We start from the raw sequence: 22,415 nt of genomic DNA, 5'->3' as shown, positions 1-22,415 counted from the left end.
TTAAGTTTATAAAATCTGTTCAAGAAATGCTTTAACATTTTGTGACTCACTGGAATATTTCAGTTTTCGCTGGTAACCATAATATACTTCCTTCGGTGGTCAGATAATTTTGATGAAGATATTGTGCAACTTGTGTTTGAACTGGACTTTTAGAAAATGTGCTGGAGGTTTCCTTCAGATAAACTCTCACCCCTCCACCTAGACCGGCCTCCGAGGGCCTGTCTCTGCTGGGTAGGCGCCTGCCAGCACTGCCCAGACATGCCTCCTTCCCTGGGAGCTGTACCCCATCCATCCGAAAGCCCTGCGACACCTTCCTCCTCCTCGCTTCTAGCCTCCACTACCACCATGCCCCCTCCGCCCCAGCGGGTCCTACTTCACCCCTCACTTCATTTAAGCCTCTGCTCAGATGTCACCTGACTCCTGCGTGAACGGTAGCCACCCAATCGCACGCTCTCCCCTCCCTCCTTTCATTTTTCTTCACACTACTTCTATCATTGGTGACATTTATTAGCCCCAAGCTTCACTGCCTCTATGGCACACTAGCATGGGAAACTCTTGGAAGATGTTGTAGGTTTTATTCATGGCCACATCCCCAGTTTCTGGAATAGTGCCTCGCCGTAGTGGAAACTGAGTATTAAAGGAGTGAGTCTGATGTGACGTGTCCACATATCCCTGTGTCTGCCCACCCAACAGCTACTTCAGGCCCCTGCACCTCTTCCCTGGGTTGCTTAAAGCTTCCCCAACCTGACTTTCGCTTTCAGTGTCTGCCTTCACTTCCCCATTGTGTTACGCTAGCACCTAACTGGCCTTTTTGGATCCTGGAAAATTCTCTGTGGCCTTTAGCCCACTGGAATAATAAATACTCTATAGGCCCTCCCTGGTGGCGCAGCGGGTTGAAGCACGGCGCTGGGAAGCTAAAGCCACTTCCGCATGAGTTCGATTCCCGCCTGCCCCAGAGGTGACCACATGGCGTGGCAGACCTCTCCTGGCCCGCCCGCTGCTCCCCTCAGCAGTGTGCTTCATGGATCTGCCTGTTCTGCTCCCCACTCTGTGTGGTGGGGCCTCTCACCGCCCCTGAGCCTCTGGCCTGTACCCCAGTTCTGTATGTACAAATAAATAAATAAATCTTAAAAAAATATATTCTATAAACTCACACAGCACTTTCATTCCATATTAGAAATAAGATTTCTACCTCGCGTCTCTACGCCTGCTCTCCAACACTTCACATTGAACTGCCTGAAGTTCCTAAATTGGCTGCTACCTCTCTTGCTGCCATCCCAGAGCTACCTAATTACCAAGTGGTAAAATGCAAGGGAAGGAATGTTGCAGTGCCATCAGCTGCTGGTGCAGAGGGAGGATGCAATCTCCCAGCATTTGAAGTCTAGTTAATCCACCGGAGGGCTGAGTGCAGGAAACATTCAGGAAAGGACAGAATATTTTTTATCTCAAAAAAGCTTACGAAAAGATAATTGACTCGTTCATATTTCGATTTAACACCTGTGTAGTAGTGCTTGTTTCAAAGCTGTGTGTGGGGAGAGAGAGAGAGAACAGGAGAAAGAAAGATTCCTTTAGAGAAACATTCCCTGGGGCCAGAGGGCTTGCACCGCTAATCTCCCTCATGCTCTCCAGCACCCCGCCCCCTCCCCAGTCCTCCCTCTCATCATAACTTGTGATCTTAAAAGCATGAAAGAACTTGAGCCCCACCCCCAGCCTGCCCTTCTCTGCTGGGGCTCAGCCAGGGTCAAATCCAGCTTGTCGCACAAACCCAGGCCTCCGAGGTGTAGACTTGCCCGCCAACTCCTCACCCTCACCCGGCAGGCGGCCATGGGTGGCAACAGTGGGCAGCCTGGAGTTCACACCTATAAATCCCTTGCTGAGGATGGTGCTTTCGCGGCCACGGACCCGCCCAGAAGACCCACGGGCAGACTGGTCATGCACAGCATGGCCATGTTCGGCCGGGAGTTTTGCTACGCAGTGGAGGCGGCCTATGTGACCCCAGTTCTGCTCAGCGTGGGCCTGCCGAAGGGTCTGTACAGCGTGGTGTGGCTCCTCAGCCCGATGCTGGGGTTCTTGCTGCAGCCCGTGGTTGGATCAGCCAGCGACCACTGCCGGGCCAGATGGGGCCGGCGGAGACCCTACATCCTAACCCTGAGCGCCATGATGCTCTTGGGGATGGCGCTGTACCTCAACGCGGACGCGGTGACATCGGGTGAGCGAACGCACGCGTGGCCAGGAGGGGGGAAGGGTCCGGGTAGCGGAGGAGAAGGCGACTGTCCGTGATGCTGCGTCAGAAATTGATGCGTCATCTCTCCTGTATTACAGTGAGTTTCCCCCCCCCCCTTGGGTTCCAATTCTGAGGTTGGGAGTCTTCATGTTAGTGGGGGAAAAAAATGTCGTTTATTTTTTTAATGAGAGGATTAATTGTTGCATAAGTTATTTCTGTGTATTTAACAATGATAGTGTCTTTTGAGGCTCCCGTGCCTAGTTTTGTGCTTTGTCAAATTAACCAGCTGCCAAACGGCTCCATCAGTATTTACAGTAACTTCCCTGTGTATCCAAATAAGAGTTAGTTCTTGTTCACCACTTTCTATACAGTCTTTTAATGGGTGCGAGGCATCCACCGGCCGACTTCAGGGGACATTTTTGCATTTCCAGTTCTGGACATAAGCCTGTGGGCAAGCGCATTTTCTAGCCATTAGTCAGCCACCAAAATTAATCAGTAATTGGTGGGAATACAGAAAAAGTTGCATTGAAAAAGGATTTGTTGAATTTAAAAATAGCACGCCTTTTTAGACCATTAGCTCTCGGGCTGTCAGAATGGAGGAGACAGGAAAATCAGTTGTCATTTGTATACATTTAAAAGCAGGCAGAGGGACATAAATATAGGGCATTTGGGAAGAATTTACTGAAAGCACTTAAGACTTGCTTCTTGCCGGGCAGTACTAAAGGCCTGAGGGTGGCTTATAGAGCATAGACTTATTTCTCATTTTTTATATGCAATTTAAAAAATGAATCAACTACACATTCTTTAATTAAAAAAATCAACTCAGCAGAGATAAATGTTGAGATTAGGTGAATAAACTGTGGCATGTTCATAGAACGAATATTATTAGCTGCTAATGGTTGTGAAGTTGCTTATCATTAATTAAAGTACAGAGAAGTGATGAGAGTTGGTTATAGGTGAACAAATGCTTGCAAGCTGGTCCCACTAAGTGGTGCACCTCAAAGCAGGGTCCTCTGGACCTGCCTCATCAGTGTTGGGGGCGGGGGGCTGTGAGAGATGCAAATTCCAGCCCCACCTCAGGCCTGCTGAATCAGAATCACATGAGATGTGATTAACAAGTCACCCAAGGAAAGGAGGAGCTCTCTGAGGTCTGGAAAGCACAGCAATAGGGCCCAGGTGTGCACTTCCTCTGTGCAGGGCCATTAAGGGTCATGACCATCACTGGGGAGTCTGGAAAGTACTTCCCCAGAATTATTCTTTGAATGGCTTACAACAAGCATACATAACTTTTTTTTTTTTAAGATTTATTTATTTATGCATACAGAACTAGGGTACAGGCCAGAGGTGCAGGGGCAGTGAGAGGATTCACCAGAGACAGAGTGGGGAGCAGAACAGGCGGATAGAGGAAGCACACTGCTGAGGGGAGCAGCGGGTGAGTCAGGAGAAGTCTGCTGTGCCATGTGGGTCACCTCCCTGGCCACCTCCCTGGTTGGGGAACAAACTCATGCTGCAGTGGTTGGTAATAGCTTCGTAGTGCTGAGCTTTAACCCCTTGCACCACCAGAGAGGGTCACAAGCATAAGTTTTTAAAAAGTTTTTTTTGAAGAGATAGTAGCCACATATAAAATCACCATTTAGAAATGTACATAACATGATGCTTTTTAGCATATTCGAAACGATGGGTCACATAGTTGGTGGTTCATTTGAAATGAAGCCATCATTGCTATGTAATTCCACATTTCATCACCCCAGAAAGAAGTCCACCAACCATTAGCTGTCACTCCCTGCCCCCTCTCCCCCGCCAATGCTGGGCTCCATCTTGTTTGTTTCTATCCATCTGCATTTTATGGACATTTACTTGCATAATTTTTAAAGCTGGAAGAAATAATGAAGCTATTTTTATTTTGAAAAATAAAGCAAAATGAATGCACAGAGAAATAATTTGATGACAGAAAGTTTTGGTGGAAATAACAATGGGAATCATTTGAAACCAGGATTGAGGAGATGGCTGTTTATTTCTCTTTTAGCTTTGATTGCTAACTCCAGGAAGAAGCTGATTTGGGCCATCAGCATCACTATGATTGGGGTGGTTCTCTTTGATTTTGCTGCTGACTTCATCGATGGGCCCATCAAGGCCTATTTATTTGATGTCTGCTCCCATCAGGACAAGGAGAGAGGCCTCCACTACCACGCCCTCTTCACAGGTAGGGAATATTCCAGAAAGTCTCTCTTGCTGTTCCCCAGGCAAGGAGATACTTCTGCTGAACTTGCAACATCTCTGCGCAGTGAATTTGCTGAATGAATGGATCAGTTGATGAACTGCTCATCACGGGGCTGTCCCCCAGTGCATTTCTCTAAGCAGTCAGCTTGTGACAGGGCTGTGGAGTTTTTTCAAAAGAAGTTTACATAAAAGCTTACTGAAGAACCATTTGTGATGACATTTCCAAGTAAAATGAAAAGAGGCCTTATGCACTTCTTTTAAATCAATAATGTAAAGTCAGCATTACTTAGGAGTCTTTTAAAAAAAAAAATATAGTTTCCTGCCCCTCAGCCAGTTATTTCCATTCAGTACTTTTCAAGTGGGATCCAGAAATCTATGTGTTTAATCCTTTGACCCGCACCTGATTGTGACAGGTATCCTAAGAACCATATTTAAAAATAAAAATAGCAATAAATCAAGCAAATTTTAAAAATATCATAGGCAGTTAAAGATTTTAGTTTCATAAAAAGTTGGCATTTCCTACCCAAAAGTAGGATTAAAAAGATATGGTACAGGCCCTCCCTGGTGGCGCAGCGGGTTAAGGCACAGCACTGGGAATCTGAAGCCGCTTCCGCATGAGTTCGATTCCCGCCTGCCTCCTGCCTGGAGGAGACCACATGGCGAGCCAGACCTCTCCTGACCCGCCCGCTGCTCCCCTCAGCAGTGTACTTAGTAGATCTGCCTGTTCTGCTCCCCACTCTGTCTCTGGTGAAGCTTCTCGCCGCCCCTGAGCCTCTGGCCTGTACCCCAGTTCTGTATGCACAAATAAATAAATCTTTAAAAAAAATATTTAAATAAAAAAAAAAGATATGGTACATATACACAATGGACTATTACTCAGCAATCAAAAAAGATAAACACATGCCTTTTGCAGCAACATGGATGGAGCTGGAAGGGATCATGCTTAGTGAAATAAGCCAGAAAGCAAAGGAAAAATACTGGATGGTTTCACTCATAGCAGGAGTGTAAAGGACCAGGGGAGAAAATAATAATAAAAATGAACAACTATATACTAGAGACATTTTACGTGGGTGGAGTGGGCAATGGGATCAAAAATGGGAGGGGGGGTAGAAGTGCTCTGGACTATGGTGATGGCACACAGGTGATTTGGTGATGGGAAGCCTACAGGATTACCACTGAGATGGAAAAATTCACAAAATGATGTAAGAATAAACTATTATATTATTTAAAATAATAATAATAATAAAAAAGTTGGCATTTCCTCAAGTGCTGGTTTGGAAAAGGCCAGGCCAGTGCCTCATTTCTTCATGCACCTGCCAGCCTCCTTGGACACTGCTGGGCCGTCTGTCGAGAGCAGAGCTACTAATGTTCAATACATACTTCTGAAGCAGCACTAGGACACTGCTAGCCCTGGGGGACTCTCACGTCTAGGGGAGGCATGGATCAGTCCTCCCACTGATGGTCTGTGGATAGCTCAAAGCCAGCTCTTTCCCCTACTAAGAAAATAATAACCAAAACCATTTTCCTCTTATAAAACAGCATAGTGAAGTCTCAGTTGTTTTAAGGCTCACGCTTGGAAGCCCCTGTTTAAGTGATCATCACAGAGCAACATTCATAAACATCTCTGTGATCAGCTGGAAAACCTGGTATGTCTTGCTTTGTGTGTTCAGACTGGCTGGTGATGAATACACAGAAGTGTCTGCAGACCCTCTTCTCTTGGGTGTTTACTCATGGACGCAGGCTTAATGAATGGAGTAGCAGTTAGGGTCACCTGTGGTGTTGAGAATGTTGTTCTAGACTTTCTTGCTCTGTGTCCCCATCTCTTTAAATTATGAGTAGCTGAATTCTGTAGAACGGAATGTGTGTAAGTGCACCGTAGTGCTTCTCTGAATTGGAGACCATGTTAAAACGTGGGGTGAGAAGCAGCCCACAGTGCGTGATCCTCGCCAGAACCCCTGCTTTCACGTGATCTTGGTGAAGAGGCGATTCCAGCCTTGTACCGAAAGCAGCTTTTTATGACAATGGCAGATTCAGTGTCAAGACCCACCTTGGTTTTAATCAACAGCAGATACCATTCACCTGAGGACTCCCGTCATCTGAGTACATTGAAATCCTCTTTATTTCAGAGCTGTCATTCAGAGGCAGCAATCTCAAATGCTTTACAAATAAATGTCAAATGAGGTCATTGCCGGAATATTACTCAGGATATTTCTGACTGTTTTTTAATAAAAAACAAAAAAGAGCTACATTTTCAGTGCTCTAGGGTTTGCTACGTGTCACAGTCACTGCCTGTCCTCCATGACTGTGAGGTTGGAGGGCTGCCCTCTGGGTCCTCTCAGTCCACACCTTCCCCTCCACGGGCAGCGGGCAGTGAGGCTTTGGAACCCCCTGTCATTGGCAGGAAATGCCTCCTTTCTCTCCAAAGAAAGACAGAGACTTTGTTTTTCTGTTAGAAAGAAAGACTTTCTAACTGAGCATATTTGTGCTAAATTGAATCCAGGCCTCGCCTGACTGGCCCTACCCTACAGCAGAGGGCTGGGATGAGACCTGTAGAAGAGGCTGTCTGGGTTCAAATCCTGCCTCCTCTTAACTGCTGGGTCCCTTCATGTTTCTGAACTTTCTTATGACAGACCTGTGAATTATTCAAAGTCAGTTGTTCATATCCTAATAAATGGCCCCAGGCTTAAGCAAGGAACCATTTAAAAGGATTTAACACCAAATGTTCATAGTTCCTAGATTTACTCCATCCCCAAGGGGCTTGCAAAGGTTTTATTTGTGGGAGACTTTGAGGATCTTGCCCTAAGTACATTTTTGGAAGAATGGATATATTATGAGGCTCAACCACTTTTAACTTTTCTTCTCTTTTCTATCTACTTAAAGTGTACACACAAATGCTGACATAATAAATGTTCTGATTAGAAATAATTAAGGACTAGGGAAAGAGTCTTAAAAATGAAGTCTAGATGTGGATTCTTTGACCAAATCTTTACACAATGGCAAGGAGCTGTTTCATGTTGAACCTATTTAATGAAAATGAAAACTTGAAGAATATTATCTGCACTAAGGTAGCAATAGTCATTCCTATGCTCAAACAGGAAATTGCTTTTGGAAAAATGATGGGATAATGCAGGTGAGTGCTTTCATGTGAACTATTGTATTGTTGCATAAAACACATTAACAGCTATCAGCAGGAACAAAAATTGGGATTTCAGAGCTTTTGCCCTCCCTGGCAAACATACTCCCCCAGTTCTCTGCATTTATCTGTTCAGTTAAGGAAAACATGATTTTTACATTGGTTCACTATTGTTTTTTGTTTGTTTGTTTGTTTGGTTGTTTTAGCATACAGAATGCTCAGTGATGAGGAATGTTGTGTGAACCTGTAGGTCTGAAGTGTGTGTGAATCCCAAACCTCAAATCTCAGTTCATTTAATTGCTTCCTTGTTAAGCCTCTTTTGCCACAGACATGTAAAAAAACTCCGTCTTAACTCTTTGGAATATTCTCCCATCCCTTCCCCCAAGGATCGCATCAAAGTTGGGGCTTAGAGTTAGTCTGGGGCACAGGGGAACACTGGCCGTTCACTTTGTGTCTGCCATTCTATCATGGCTCACTGGTCAGTTGCAGCTGGCCACAGCTGAATTTCTTTCATTCTTGTCTGCAAGGCCCTTTGGAAACATAAATTCTCACCCTTCTCCCTCAACCCCCTGCCACACTGCTCTCCCTATGCCAAACCATTGTGAGGTGAGCCCATGAGCTTTGGCTTCCTTATTTCTATTAGAGATAAAAGTATAGTTGATTCCTATTACTCATGACTTCTGTATTTGGCAACTCACCAACTGAAAATTTACTTGCCACATCAAAAGCAGTATATGAAGCTCATTTGGATACTTTTCAGATATAAGCAAAGGAGGGAGTATATCTGAGTTGCCCAGTGTTTTCACTCCAGCTGAGGGTCATCGATGTGATACTCTGCTCTCTCATTTTGGTTCTCATACTGTAAACAAATATTCTTTCTTCGTGGCATATTGAGTGCAATGGTTTTTCTTTCACTTGGGGATTGTTTTGTGGTGATTTCACAGTTGAAAATGGCTTCAAATGTCGTGCTGCAGTGCTGGGTGGGGTTTATATGTTCAAGAATGTTCTGTGTGCCATCTGGAGAAAACATGCATGATAAATAAGCTTTGTTTGGGCACGAGTTATAGTGCTGTGGGCTCTGATTTCAATATAAATGAATCAACAGTGGATATTAAATAAGACCTCTTTGAACTGAAACATAAAACTAGGTTCTGTGTTAGTCGGGTGATGAAAATGTTACTAGAGGTTCACAAGAACAGTGGGTTAGTATTCACTAATCCAGTGTCTGTGATGACTTTCTAGAACATAACTTCTCAAAAGCCTCAAGTGCAGTAACATCCTCACAGGGTTGTTTTGAGGCTGAGTCATTGCTTGACACAGATCTGTTCCTCCGTCTACTGATAGATCCATCGACAGCCGCTTCTTCCTCAAGTTCCTCCTACCTTCCTGGAGTCTGCCCAGAAATGAGGCGTGGGTTCTTTCTCCTCCTGGGTCCTCTAAGTCATCTAGGGAGGTTTTGCTTACCACCTACCACCCTCCAACCCCAGATAGACCCAAAGAACAAGTTGCACCTCTCTCTGTTGAGGATTCTTTGCTGCATAAGCACCTCTCAAATGCCATCTCTTCCGGAAGCGGTGCTCTTATGTTTCCTGCTGAACCTTCTCTCATGCCTTGGGAGCCTAAAGGGCTTTTGAAACTCAGAAGCAAAGAAACACAGTCTTGTTTCTCTGCTTTCCATGGTCACGCCCCTTCTCAAAGCAACACAGCATCCTGGCTCAGCTTGACCGTGAAACAAGCGAACAAGGCCAGCCCAGGGGAGTAGTGAGTGGAGGGAAATTGTGGTTGATATTTGAATAGATCACCATCTTTTATGAGAAAAGTTGCACTGCAGATCTAAAAAAAATGCCAGCTTGCTTGTGTTTCTCCCTTTGAACAGAGTGTAAGCGTTTCAAATTGATTTTCCTTGTACTTCCACATTTGTCTTGTCTATTGATGTAGCTCAGTGCCAAGTTCTTTCACTAATAAGTGTAGGCCAGAGTACAGGGAAGTGAGAGGACTCACCAGAGACAGAGTGGGGAACAGAACAGGCTATCCACTGAAGTACACTGCTGAGGGGAGCAGTGGGCAGGTCAGGAAAGGTCTGCCATGCCATGTGGATCACCTCTGGGGCTGGGGATCGAACTCACACTGAAATGGCTGCAGCTCACTTGCAATGCTGCACTTGAACATGTTGTGCCGCCAGGGAGGGCCTGTTTTCTTCTTTTTAAACCATGTTCTCATTATGAGCCAGCCTTAAGGTTTTGTCCACAGATGCTGAATAGTGGCAGGGGTTTTTAGCATATTACTAGACAGATCAAGGGAGCTTGTCAATGTGCACTGGCCTGGAAGTAACTGGATCATCACCTTAATTTGTTTGAAGTCCTCATGTTCTCTTCCCTACAAAATTGTCCCTCTAAAAGCAATAGGAATGTTTATTTCAGTTTAATTCTGCTGTGCCATGTGGGTCACCTCCCTAGCCACGGATTGAACTCATGAGGCGATGGCTGGTGCTAGCTTGTGAAACATTCACCCTTATGCCACCATGGAGGCCCATTACAGTTTTTAAAGAGTAATTGCTTGTCTGCTTCCCCAATTTGGAATGGATGGAAAGGTGTGTCTGGCTTACTCCCCTGTACACCCTTGCATGCCAGGTACAGACTCCTCAAAAGTTATTGAGCCCTTAGACAATGACTGTGATGCTCAGTAGTATAATGTCCAGCCCATCACAGATACACTTGCTTCTTAAAATAGGAACCCAAAAGAATGAACCCTGTTTAATGATACAATTTCAAAACTAGACTATTAAGATGGGACCATTTCTGAGGATCCCTTCCACAGCACACCTCAGTCACACTGTCCCTAAACATAACACCAGAAAGACTTCAGGTTTTTGTTTTTTTAAAAAAATACTAGGATTTACTAGCATTTTTTTTAAAAGACTTATTTATTTGTGCATACAGAGCTGGGGTTCAGGCCAGAGGCTCAGGAGCTGTGAGAGGCTTCACCAGAGACAGAGTGGGGAGCAGAACAGGCAGATGGACGAAGTACACTGCTGAGGGGAGCAGCGGGCGGGTCAGGAGAGGTCTGCCACGCCATGTGGTCACCTCCGGGGCAGGCGGGGATCAAACTCATGCGGAAGCGGCTTTAGATTCTCAGTGCTGTGCTTTAACCTGCTGCGCCACCAGGGAGGGCCTTACTAGCATTTTTTTAAAAAGTCATATTTAAGCTTTTGTTTTTATTTTGTCTGTTGCTATCAGTTGGAACAAGCTCCTTTAGCTCTTAACCACGGAAAGAAAACAGGGTCTAAGGCTGATCTTTGTCAACTTGTAACTCCTTAGGAAATTTATGACTAGGTAAATGAAAGTAAAATTAATTACATCTTATTTCAAAAACTGGTTTTCCTTGGGACTTCTTAAGGTCAGAAATTTTAGACCTTTGGAAAATTGGGATCGTTGGAAAGACCACAAGAACTCTGTTGGTGGCGATTTTATTCAGCTCTCCCTCTGTGTTTGACGTGATTCCACTTCCCAGTCGTGACTGCTAGCGGGCTTCTCTTTCACTGTCACCCTCATATTATGCATGGAGAAAGCCAAGGGCTTTGTCCTCGGGAACTTCCCCCAGAGGGGAGGGCGCAGGCTAGCTGGACAGGGAACATGGTCTCCTGGGTATGCTAATCCAGCTCTCTCTTGCTTTCCAGGTTTTGGAGGTGCCCTAGGTTACCTTCTGGGTGCCATGGACTGGGCCCGTCTGGAACTGGGAAGAGTGCTGGGCACAGAGTTCCAGGTCATGTTCTTCTTCTCCGCCTTGGTGCTCACTCTGTGCTTCATTACCCACCTGTGTAGTATTCCTGAAGCCCCACTTACAGACGTTGCCAAGGAAGTGCCCCCCCAGCAAGCCCCCCAGGACCCTCCTGTGCCTCCAGACAGAATACTCGAATATGGGTCTATTGAGAAGGCTAAGAATGGTTATATAAACCCAGAGCTGGTGGTGGAGGGAGAGAAAAACAAAAATGCTGCTGACCAGGTAAAAATGAAAATTCTTTTTTCTTGGGAAAAATATTCTTGTTCTCGTCCTCTCTTTTTCTGTTAAAAAATGTATCTTTGTTTTGTTTAGTTATTTGCTGTGAAGAGTTTTGTGAAGTCTAATTAACCCTCAAGTCCCCAATAACTATTATCACTTAGAAGTAAAGCTTTGCATCTCAAGGAAAAATGTTTGCGTTTCCTCTGGGCTTCCTGTCTCTACTCTTTTTAGAATATCAAACCAGGGAAGATGAAACCAGTTGTGAAATGTTAGACCATAAGACAAGCCTGGAACCATCTTCAGGCCACCTGCAACTTGATCACTCCTTAGATGATAAGTTGTTCCTTCAAATCACAGCACCTGTGGCTTGGTGACTAGATTGGACAGCTTGAATTTACATTTTCTGAATTGATTAGATAACTCCTTTTAGTCCTTTTCCAGCTCAGGGGAGAGCTGGAGAGAATAAAGAATGGAGAAAACCCTGGGATTAAATGGAGGGGGTTATTGGGAAACATGGTGGTCAGGTGTTGACCAGTTTAGTGCATTGGGATGGGGTTGAGGAGTGTATTTAATAATTAAAAGGAATGAAATCAATCTTGGAATTCCTGTGATCATTAAGATGTGTATTGAAGGTTTAAGACATAATGTGCTTATCACACATGTACAAAATGATCTCCATTTTGAGAAAAATCTACATATATACAAAAAGTGCAAAAATATATTAATCAAAGTTATTTTCTCTGGGTGACATGCTAACAAATGGCTCTAATTTTCTTTTCTAAGCCCTTCAGTATATATAACATATTGATAATGGACAAATACCCTTCTGAACCACTACTGCTTCTTGGCCCATCGATAACTCGCTCTCAGTTCAGTCAGCAGAGGCTGTGTTGAGGAATAGATAAAGCCAAGTAAGCAGAAGCCTTTGAAAGGTATAAAATGCCCCAACTAGGAAGAGATTAAATATATCGAATATAACTTTCTAGAACACGCCACCTACACAAAACCATAGGCTTCAATGGTTTTGCTATTTCATTGGGGAAAAAAATTCAAAAATATAAAACAGAATAACACATCTGAGGCTCAAAGCCAGACATCTAAGTCTTCTGTTCCAAGCATACTTTGGGGAGCCCTCTAGCTGCGCACGGGTGTCTGTGTCAGGGCAAGCACCCTGACACAGGGTGAAAATAATGTGAAAGTTGCTGTGCAGTTTGAGAACTGGGATTTCTTCTTAATGGCAGAAAGCCTGAATTATTTCAGCCTTCAAGCCAGGTCCCCTAAAATTCATCTCCAATCCCGCCTCGCCATCATTGCTGCCTTGAATGTTTAGGCTCCATCTGAGTGCACTCTTGTGACGCCCTCCCAGATGGCTCTGCACGCTTCATTTCAAAGTCTATCACTACCCAGCCTCCAGTTGACAATTTCACAATATACCCAGTAAAACAACACCCAAGGACTCAGAAGCACTGAAAGGGCTTTATTAAGGGAATGGATGAGTCAGGGAATAAGATGCCAGCTAAATTTTCATTCTGAGCTAAAATACCCATGGGGGCTTTGAATATTTACAATCCCAGCTTTTACAGACACACCAGGCACAATTTGAAATCTGGTACTTATTTTTGGATGAAAGGAAAAAATTAGGTTAACAATGAAAGCAGGGTGAACATTATGTATAAGGTAGAAACATAAATTAATATTTAGAATGAAACTTGCTAGCCAGGTCTACCTTTTAAAATTTGGGGGAAGAAAGGGAGAAAAGTGGAGATAAGTGTCTTTGTGGAAGACAGGCTTGGTGTAAGACTTTGTAAAAGGCTGCTCTTCCTCTGTCTGTCCCTTTAGCTTTTTCTGCCTGTGATCAGCACTTCTACACTGAGTTGCTGGCATACCAGCATTTATTTTGGCATACTCCATGACTTTGCCAGTGCCATGCCCAACATACAGAAAACAGTCCTTTTCCTCTAACTCCAAAGGACCATCTCTACCTCCCTGGCTGGGGATCGAACTCTGATCGTGAAAATCAACTTAGTCATGGCTAGTAGATTAAATACTATGAACGCAATGATTTAAACACTCAGCTTATATAACAAACTGATAATGAATAAATATATTTTCTGGGACACAAAAGTGGAAGTCATCATCCTATCAGAATAAGGGTCATAAAAACAATATGCTGTTATAGTTAAAACCATCAGGAGACCACCATACATTAACTAGCCAAGAAGCAACTTCATTATGTCAAAATTCAGAATAAATAAAAGCCTGACAGAAAAGATCAGTCACCTCTTCATGGTTCGTATCATGGTCTCAGTGTCATCAGAGCTGTGACTGCTTATTATTCTGAAGTTTCCTTCTTCTCTCATGTGACAAGGTGGTAAAGGCTGTTTTTTTATATTTAAAAGATTTTTTATCTATGCATATAAGAACTGGGGTACAGGCCAAAGATGCTGGGGGTGAGAGGAATCACCAGAGACAGAGTGGGGAACAGAATAGGTGGGTTAATTGAAATACACTGCTGAGGGGAGCAGCAGGTGAGACAGGAGAGGTCTGCTGCACCATGTGGGTTACCTCCCTGGCTGGGGATCGAACTCATGCTGCACTGGCTGTGGATAGCTTCATAGTGCTGTGCTTTAACCCTTTGTACCACCCAGGAGGGCCCAACTTTTTTTTAAATGTAAAATTTTTAAAAAATATCTTTTTTAAATAAAATGTTCTCCTTGTTTATTCCACAAAATGATATTTCAGCATTAAAAACAGGGATATTTATTTGTTTGTGTGTGTGTGTATAGCTGGGGTGTAGGCCAGAGGTGTGAGGGGTGAGAGGAGTCACCAGAGACAGAGTGGAGCAGAACAGGAAGTCTAATGAAATACACTGCTGAGGGGAGCAGCGGGTGAGCCAGGAGAGGTCTGGGGTGACATATGCGGCACTCAGCTCCCTGGCTGGGGATCGAACTCAGGTTGTGGCCGTTATAGTGCTGAGACTTAACCTCTAGACCACCAGGGAAGCCCATAATGTATGTTTCTTTCTTTTCTTTTCTGTTATTTCAAAACAGCTGTTTCAGTAGTTTAAAATTTCTCATTCTGTGAAAATTGGTACCAAGTTTTAATATAAATTAAGCTTCTATTCATCATCATATTCATTTTTCAAATTTGTGTCTATCTGTGTGCTCTATATTATTCTCACTTCCAGTTCAACATAGGATTTATTTTCATGTGTCAGCTGACAGCAGGATCCAAAGAGATAATAGGGAGAAGTAACTGGCCAAAAGCAGACAGTATGATGGCTTGATCATCGCTTTCTATTGCTGCATGACACAATGCTGCACATTTAGCCGCTTAAAACCACACGTATTTATTATCTCCCCATCCTGTGGGTTAGAGGGCTGGGTGGGCTTAGCTGGGGTTTCTTTGCTCAGCATCTCACACCCTGAAATCAAAGTATCCACAGAGCTGCATTCTCATTGGAAACTTAGCTGGGAAATGGGCTCATTCAGGCAGAATCCAGTTCCTGTGCTTTCTCCTGACTGTCAAGAAGGAGTCACTCTCCTCTCCTAAAGAGCACCCTCAGGTCCTTCCCACGTGGTCCCTGCCCCTTTCAAGCCAGCATTCCTTGTGTGTGAAACTCCCTGATGTCCCTTTCTGCACCCAGTTGAAGAAACTGCTGTGACTTGGTGAGAGTCACCCACATAATTTTCCTTTGGACTTCCTTAGAATCAACTGATTACTGACCTTTTTATATATCTGCACAACCTTTTCCTTGTAACATAAGAAGCATAATCATGAGTAAGACAAGGGCTCAGAGATCATGGAGGTCTTCTGGAATTCAGCCTACCATGCTTGGAGAGTAAATAAAAATGCAGAATGATAATCTGAGGTCTGGCTACATCTGTGAGCTTGGTCTTTGTGAAGTGCTTCTGTTATTCAGATAGGATGCACAATGTCTCTTGCATCTTGGTCTAAAGCAAGTACCATTTCCAATCCCTTCACCATTAGGACACCAGAAGGGCATCAATCCCTTTGCCTTTAGGATACCAATGTGGATTCAAAACAGCTAAGTAGCCCTTAAAAGAAGTGTGTGTGTTGATGGAATATTACTCAGTGATCAAAAAAAACTAAACACATGCCTCTTGCAGCAACGTGGATGGAGCTGGAAAAGATCATGCTTAGTGGGGCCCTCCCTGGTGGCACAGCGGGCTAAAGCACAGCACTGAGAAGCTAAAGCCACTTCCGTATGAGTTCGATTCCCACCAGCCCCAGAGGTGACCACATGGCGTGGCAGACCTCTCCTGACCCGCCCGCTGCTCCCCTCAGCAGTGTACTTCGTAGATCTGCCTGTTCTGCTCCCCACTCTGTCTCTGGTGAAGCCTCTTGCCACCCCTGAGCCTCTGGCCTGTACCCCAGTTCTGTATGAACAAAAAATAAATCTAAAAAAAAGAAAAAAAGAAAAAAGATCATGCTTAGTGGAATAAGCCAGAAAGAAAAGGAAAAATACCATATGGTTTCACTCATAGCAAGAGTATAAAGCACCAGGGGAGAAAATAATAATAATCATGAACAAATATATACCAGAGACATTTTATAGGAGTGGAAGTGTATGTTTGACACAGGATGAAGGCCAGCTCGCAGATACCAAGGCGTGCTCTGGCTCACAATCAGCCTGTCTGGCCTAAAGCTGACACCTGGTTCATGTTCTGTTCCAGATTCAGAGGAACATGACCATGAAGTCGCTGCTGAGGGCACTGGTGAGCATGCCTCCCCACTACCGCTGCCTCTGTGTCAGCCACCTCATCGGATGGACCGCATTCCTGTCTAATATGCTCTTCTTCACAGATTTCATGGGCCAGGTAATGATGCTGTCTGTGCACACACTCATTACTCACACACAACTCCTTCGGTCAGCACTGTTGATCTCGTAGGCTATCCTGTGACTGACTTACAATTACTGCAGGCAAATTACTACGCCCCCGACAACTGACAGTCACCATGGACCAGTCCTCGATCAAATCCAACAAATAAGGAGAAAAGCGATGTGAGTTGTAGAGGTTACAGCAGCCTTAATGAAAGGAGGAAGTGTGATCCAGGCCTTCAAGGATGAGTAGGAGTTGGGAAAAACATTCTGAGCAGGAATAGGATTGCCATGTGTGCAAAATCTACAGGCTGTACCAGAAAATGGGTGGTAGGGTGGCCTAAGGAAGGTGGGGTCGGTGTTAGCGGCTCAGGGAGACGTTGGCCAGACTTGAAGCAGAAGGCACTAGGCCTTCCTGAAGGCCCTTGGATGGAAGTGTGAGCAGCGCCTTAGTCATGGGAGACTGGGCCGAAGCTCGGGGATTCAGCCAGGAAGCGAAGCTTGGTTCTCCCCAGGGCTGGAGGAGGAGCACGTGGAAGAGGGGTTCCGCTCAGCAGCCCAAATCTCTCTTTCAGATCGTGTACCATGGGGATCCCTACCGTGCCCACAACTCTACAGAGTTTCTCTTCTACCAAAGAGGGGTCGAGGTCGGATGCTGGGGTCTGTGTATCAACGCAGTGTTTTCCTCACTCTATTCTTGTAAGTCTCCTCCTGAGGGTGTCTTCTAAGGGTGCTGTCTAGCAGAATCTTGGATTTTATATTTCTGTACTTTATCAGGTTATTTTTTTAATGATTTATTTTGTTTATTTATGCATATAAGAGCTGGGGTGGAGGTCTAGGCCAGAGGTGCGGTAAGTGGGGTGAAAGGATTCACCAGAGACAGAAGAGCAGGGCACAGAATGGGCAGATTGACTCACATACTCTGTGGAGGGGAGCCGCAGGCGAGGCAGGGGAGGTCTGCTGCACCATGTGGTCACCTCCCTGGCCAGGCATTGAACTCGTGCCTTAGTGATTGACAATAGCTTCAGAGAGCTGAGACTTAAATCCTTGCACCACCAGGGAGACCCCTTTATCAGATTCTTGGCTCAGGAACTGCTCCTCCAGTTCCCATATCCAGGTATTGCTCAATCATGTTTTTTAGATCCAGACCCAAAATGACCGCCTCTATAAAATCTTTTGTCTACCACCCACACCCTAATCCATCCAGGCAGAATCAATCATTGACTTTAATTCCAGAGTATACAATGGAATTTTCTGTTTTGGACTCATCACATAATTTTAGGTGCAAAGTCAGAATTTCTGTCCAGGTGGACTTTGACCAGGCAATGTAGCTGCCTGGCTAGGGCTGGGGGAGGGTGGTAGCAGATTTGTTTTCTCAAGTTCCTCTCACACAGCAAGCACACTTAGGTCAATGAAGATGACAAGATTTATGCTGAAGTTTAGACAACCATTCATGTCACACATTATTATTCGTGACTGGTGCATAAGTCAGTCATTTCCCTCTGATCCTAAGGGGAGACACAGTCCAGGGATTTGGTTACTTCTGGGGAACAGACACAGCACAGAGCAAGTCACCTTACAGCTATGATCGCTTCATGAATAAAGCTTTCCTTGCCAGACTTCCAGTCTTTGTACTAAGGTTACTTGTGATTCCAAGTATCTCTGTTCTTTGCTTTTTCCTGGCTGACCTCCTTACTTGGGTGAGGGCTTTTCCCTAATACTGAGACATTTAGATTTCATCTTCTGTGTAGAATCATTAAGCATTCGCTGGTGCTTCTTTCATTCTGACTTGACACGAGCCCCACAGGCATGAAATTAATTCAGTAGCGGAAATAGCACTGGCCACTTGCTACTGGCAGAGTTCTGGCTTCCACTGGGTGACCCAAGGCAGTGATGAGTGTGAACACTGAGTCAAATGCAGTAGCCATGCTAGGTGTCTTGTCTACGCAACTGAAGTCCAGTGCTCTGTTTTGGAAAGATAGGGAAAAGTTCATTCTGGCTCAGTCCATTCCAAGTCTCTATCCTTTACATCCTGGGTTATGTGGAACCCCCCGGGGGAACAGGAAAAAATAAGGAATATTCGGATTAAGAGCAACTCATTTCAACAGGAAGATAAATAACCTCCTAAACACAGTGGGCAGTGTGGCCACGTCATAATAAAGAATACTAGAACATCTTTAGGGATTTTCCCTACTGTGGTAAGAAACATGGCAAAGCAGAGTTTTCAGTTTGAAAATGAACTCTTCTGTGCTACTTCATGAGTAAGGCAAGTTCACCTGCTAGGAGGGAAACCGAGTTAGTAGTGAACTACATTCCAGCCACTTTTGAAACAGCCACTCACTGGAGTCTCCCATCTGCGCTGTAGTGAGCTGGGTGATGTCACAGACATTTTATTTTATCTGACCCAGACGAAAACCCAAAGAAAGGTTGTATTCATCCCATGTTTTAGACAGAGAAGCTGAGGTGTTTTTTTTTTTTTTTAATAATATAATAGTTTATTTTTACATCCTTTTGTGCCTTTTTCCAATCTTAGTGTAATCCCCATGAGCATCCCTTCACCAAATCACCCGTGTGCCATCACCATAGTCCAGTGCATTTCCCTCCCCCCCCATTTTTGATCCCATTCCCCACTCCACCCCTGTAAAATGTCTCTAGAATGTCGATGTTCATTATTATTATTATTTTCTCCCCTGGTCTTTTATACTCCTGCTATGAGTTTAACAAACTAGTATTTTTTCTTTTCTTTCTGGCTTATTTCACTAAGCATGATCCAAGAAGCTGAGGTTTGGAGAAGCTAAGGAAGTTGCCCAGAGAGGGGGAGCAGCCGTGGGGGGTGCCCAGCTGCATGGGAGAGCCCCTTAGCAGGAAGGACTGGCTAGTCAGGGGATAGGGCTGATGGATAGTCCTCTGCTTCTTCTCAGACAGCTGCGGGGTCCCTACAGCAGTGCAGTGACTTGGTTCACTATGTCAAATCCAGTTGGTACATTTTCTTCAACCTGACTTTGGGTGTGGGGGCAAGATAGAAGTGGGTCATTATTTCTGCTCTGTAAGGCTACATCCCTGTGAATCAGAAATGACCCACTTTTCTCTCAGTCTTGCAACCCCGGACTAGCCAATCCAGACTTTCCCAGCTTTTTGCCATCATGTTGCTGTTCACCTACCTACTACATGGTGCCTGGTTCTCCCTCAAGGGAAAAAAAAACAAAAAACAAACCAACCTTGCAAGGCAATTTCCAGGCTCTTTATTTTTTTAAGGATTTTTTATTGATGCATACAGAACTGGAGTACAGGCCAGAGGTGCAGGGGCATTGAGAGGCTTCACCAGAGACAGAGTAGGGAGCAGAACAGGCAGATTGAGGAAGTACACTGCTGAGGGGAGCAGCGGGCGGGTCAGGAGAGGTCTGCCACGCCATGTGGTCACCCCCTGGGCGGGGGATGGATCACGTACTGAAATGGCTTTAGAGTCTCAGTGCTGTGCTTCAACCCACTGTGCCACCAGGCAGGGCCAAGTCACAGGCTCTTTAACAAAAAGGATTTAAAGCCGATTCCCAAAGTCTGCTGTTTTCAAGCACAGATAAGCTTCTTTTGTGGCTCACTCAAAACAAAGGAAGTTTCCTAAGGAAAGTGAATCTTCAAAAGGGAGATTGAGGCCCTCCCTGGTGGTGCGTGGGTTAAAACACAGCACTGGGAAGCTGAAGCCACTTCGCATGAGTTCGATTCCCGCCTGCCCTAGAGGTGACCACATGGCGTGGCAGACCTCTCCTGACCCGCCCGCTGCTCCCCTCAGCAGTGTACTTCGTCGATCTGCCTGTTCTGCTCCCCACTCTGTCTCTGGTGAAGCCTGTCACTGCCCTTGAGCCTCTGGCCTGTACCCCAGTTCTGTATGAAGAAATAAATAAATAAAAGGGAGATTGAAATTATTAAATTGTAAAATACTGACAGGTGTATTTCTGCCTCTTCTCTCTGCAGATTTTCAGAAAGCCTTGGTAGCCTACGTTGGATTAAAAGGTCTTTACTTTATGGGTTATTTGCTGTTTGGCCTGGGGACAGGATTTATCGGGCTCTTCCCCAACGTCTACTCCACCCTGGCCCTGTGCGCCCTGTTTGGGGTGATGTCCAGCACCCTGTACACAGTGCCTTTTAATCTCATTGCTGAGTACCACCGCGAGGAGCTGGAGGGTCAGGTTCGTCCTTGCACGTCTGCCTGGAAGCCGGGGGGATGGGGAGTGATGCTGTAGGGCAAAGCTGGAACCAAAGGTTCTTGCAACAATGGCACCCAAATGCCCAGCGGAAGTGAGGAGGGCTGGCCCCGCCCGGCACCTTCTAGCCCTCCCTCCTCCTGCTCCTTACCCTAAGCCCCACAAACCTGGGAGCGGGAGGGCAGGTGCCTTGACTCCCATTTGTCAGGTAAGGGAAAAGGGGGGCTTTGAAAATACTGAGAAATCAGCCCACTATCAGACACAAAGAACGAAGGGCCCAGAGCTTCAGAGAGCTACCCCATGGTAGTGCCAGCTGGCATGGGGCAGGTTCTCTGTCGATGTAGACAGAAGGACAGAGGAGCTTCCTGGGACCCTTGGTGGCTTTTCAGGCTTTCATGCTCTTAATACCCCAGTTTTTGTGTGGCAAGCCAGAAGGCTGGCAAGGCAGGGAGGCCGGGAGGCAGGGTGCCAGGCGGCTGGCTGGCTGGCCTTCCTGCACCCCGTGAATCTCTCTGGTTGTTGCTAATTCTCTTTGGCCTCTCTCTGGCATATCTCATGGTCCCACCTCCACAGCCATTTGTCCTCGAGCTGTTCCTGTCGCTCAGTGACTCGCCTCCAGGCCCACGAGTGCCCACTTCCGCAGGCCCACACCATGCTCCAGCTGCCACCCTCAGACAGGTGTGCCCTTGCCCCGTCCCTCAGCACCGTCTGTATTCAAGGCCACAGCAGCCAACAGCGTAAAAGCCTGACCATCTTCGTGTACCTTCCACCCACTTATCAGCACCTCGCCAGCAGTTCTGGGAGCCCACAAATCCAACACTGCAGAGGTGCAATGTGGAATTTCTGGAAGTAGTTGGTTCAGGGTTGGAAATGGTAGTCAGTATTTTCCTGGAAGTTAAATTTTTAGTAGGTCCCCTGCATGCAGGGAGAAAAGCTGCTTGCGAATGGCCATCCCACAGCTGCCCAGAGGGGCATCTGCCTGACTCATCCAGGAGCTCAGCTGGAGAACCAGGCCTCGGCTGCCTGAAAAGAGCTCTAGCTTGGGTATTTCTGCTCTAAAATTGCCCCTTTGTTAGAATATGCAACATTCCCCCAGGAATATAGGTTTGTATTATTATTTTTTTTCATACATTGTTGGGCTTGTGTCTCTTTAACTGATGTAATGATACAAAGCTAAAGAGATGCCTTCGAGTGACCCCATCACAGTGTGAAACTGCTCTAACGCTGACACACGTGACAGCAACACCAGCCTCCCGGGAAATGCAACAGGACAGCGTCTCCAGGAGTCAGCACCTTTCAGCAGGAGCTGTGAGCACCCTTGTTCCCTTGTGCCACCCCCATTTCCTTTTTTTGTCAAAGAGATCGCTGTCAGAAAGAACTGAGAGGCTTAGGTGGTCCCAGGACAAGAACACTGGAACTCAGGACTCAGAGAAATCTGCATTCAAATCCTGCCACCACCTCCACCCCCCTTGACAACTGTGTGACACTGGGGTGTTATACTTTTATTTTTAAAATATTATTTGAAGCCAGTTCACAGAGCTAGTGTATTCACATGGCTCAGCAGTCACAATGATTTAAAAAATACACAGAAATACATCCATCTCTCAGATTTTTCTCCCCTCTTGGCCTCTATAAGTAACCACTCTTATTAGTTTTCTGTTTCTCTTTGCTGGAATTTTTTTTTTTAAAGATTTATTTATTTGTGCATACAGAACTGGGGTACAGGCCAGAGGTTCAGGGGCGGTGAGAGGCTTCACCCGACACAATAAACCTGCCTTTCAAAATGCAGCCTTTGCC

The 22,415-nt window shown here is 45.5% G+C and overlaps 1 protein-coding gene across 2 annotated transcripts in view; it reads left to right on the top strand.

Annotated features, from left to right (window-relative positions):
• Positions 1–1,824: 1,824 nt before the first annotated feature.
• The window catches only part of SLC45A2 (solute carrier family 45, member 2), a 22,382-nt gene continuing 1,791 nt past the window's right edge, over positions 1,825–22,415 (top strand). The window contains exons 1-7 of one of the 2 annotated variants that reach the window (XM_004678080.1): positions 1,825–2,209; positions 4,251–4,427; positions 11,254–11,579; positions 16,274–16,417; positions 16,995–17,118; positions 20,389–20,598; positions 21,047–21,083. In XM_004678080.1, the coding sequence (XP_004678137.1) occupies positions 1,825–2,209; positions 4,251–4,427; positions 11,254–11,579; positions 16,274–16,417; positions 16,995–17,118; positions 20,389–20,598; positions 21,047–21,083 (1,403 nt within the window). Of the gene's footprint in view, positions 2,210–4,250; positions 4,428–11,253; positions 11,580–16,273; positions 16,418–16,994; positions 17,119–20,388; positions 20,604–21,046; positions 21,084–22,415 lie in introns of both variants that reach the window. The other variant, XM_004678079.1, reaches the window with a different exon arrangement.

The sequence above is a fragment of the Condylura cristata genome, unplaced genomic scaffold (genome assembly GCF_000260355.1).
Source record: "Condylura cristata isolate star-nosed mole 26May11 unplaced genomic scaffold, ConCri1.0 scaffold00007, whole genome shotgun sequence".
NCBI classification, from domain to species: domain Eukaryota; kingdom Metazoa; phylum Chordata; class Mammalia; order Eulipotyphla; family Talpidae; genus Condylura; species Condylura cristata.
Note: the sequence above shows the minus strand (reverse complement) of the source record. Positions and strands in the feature narration are given on the sequence as shown.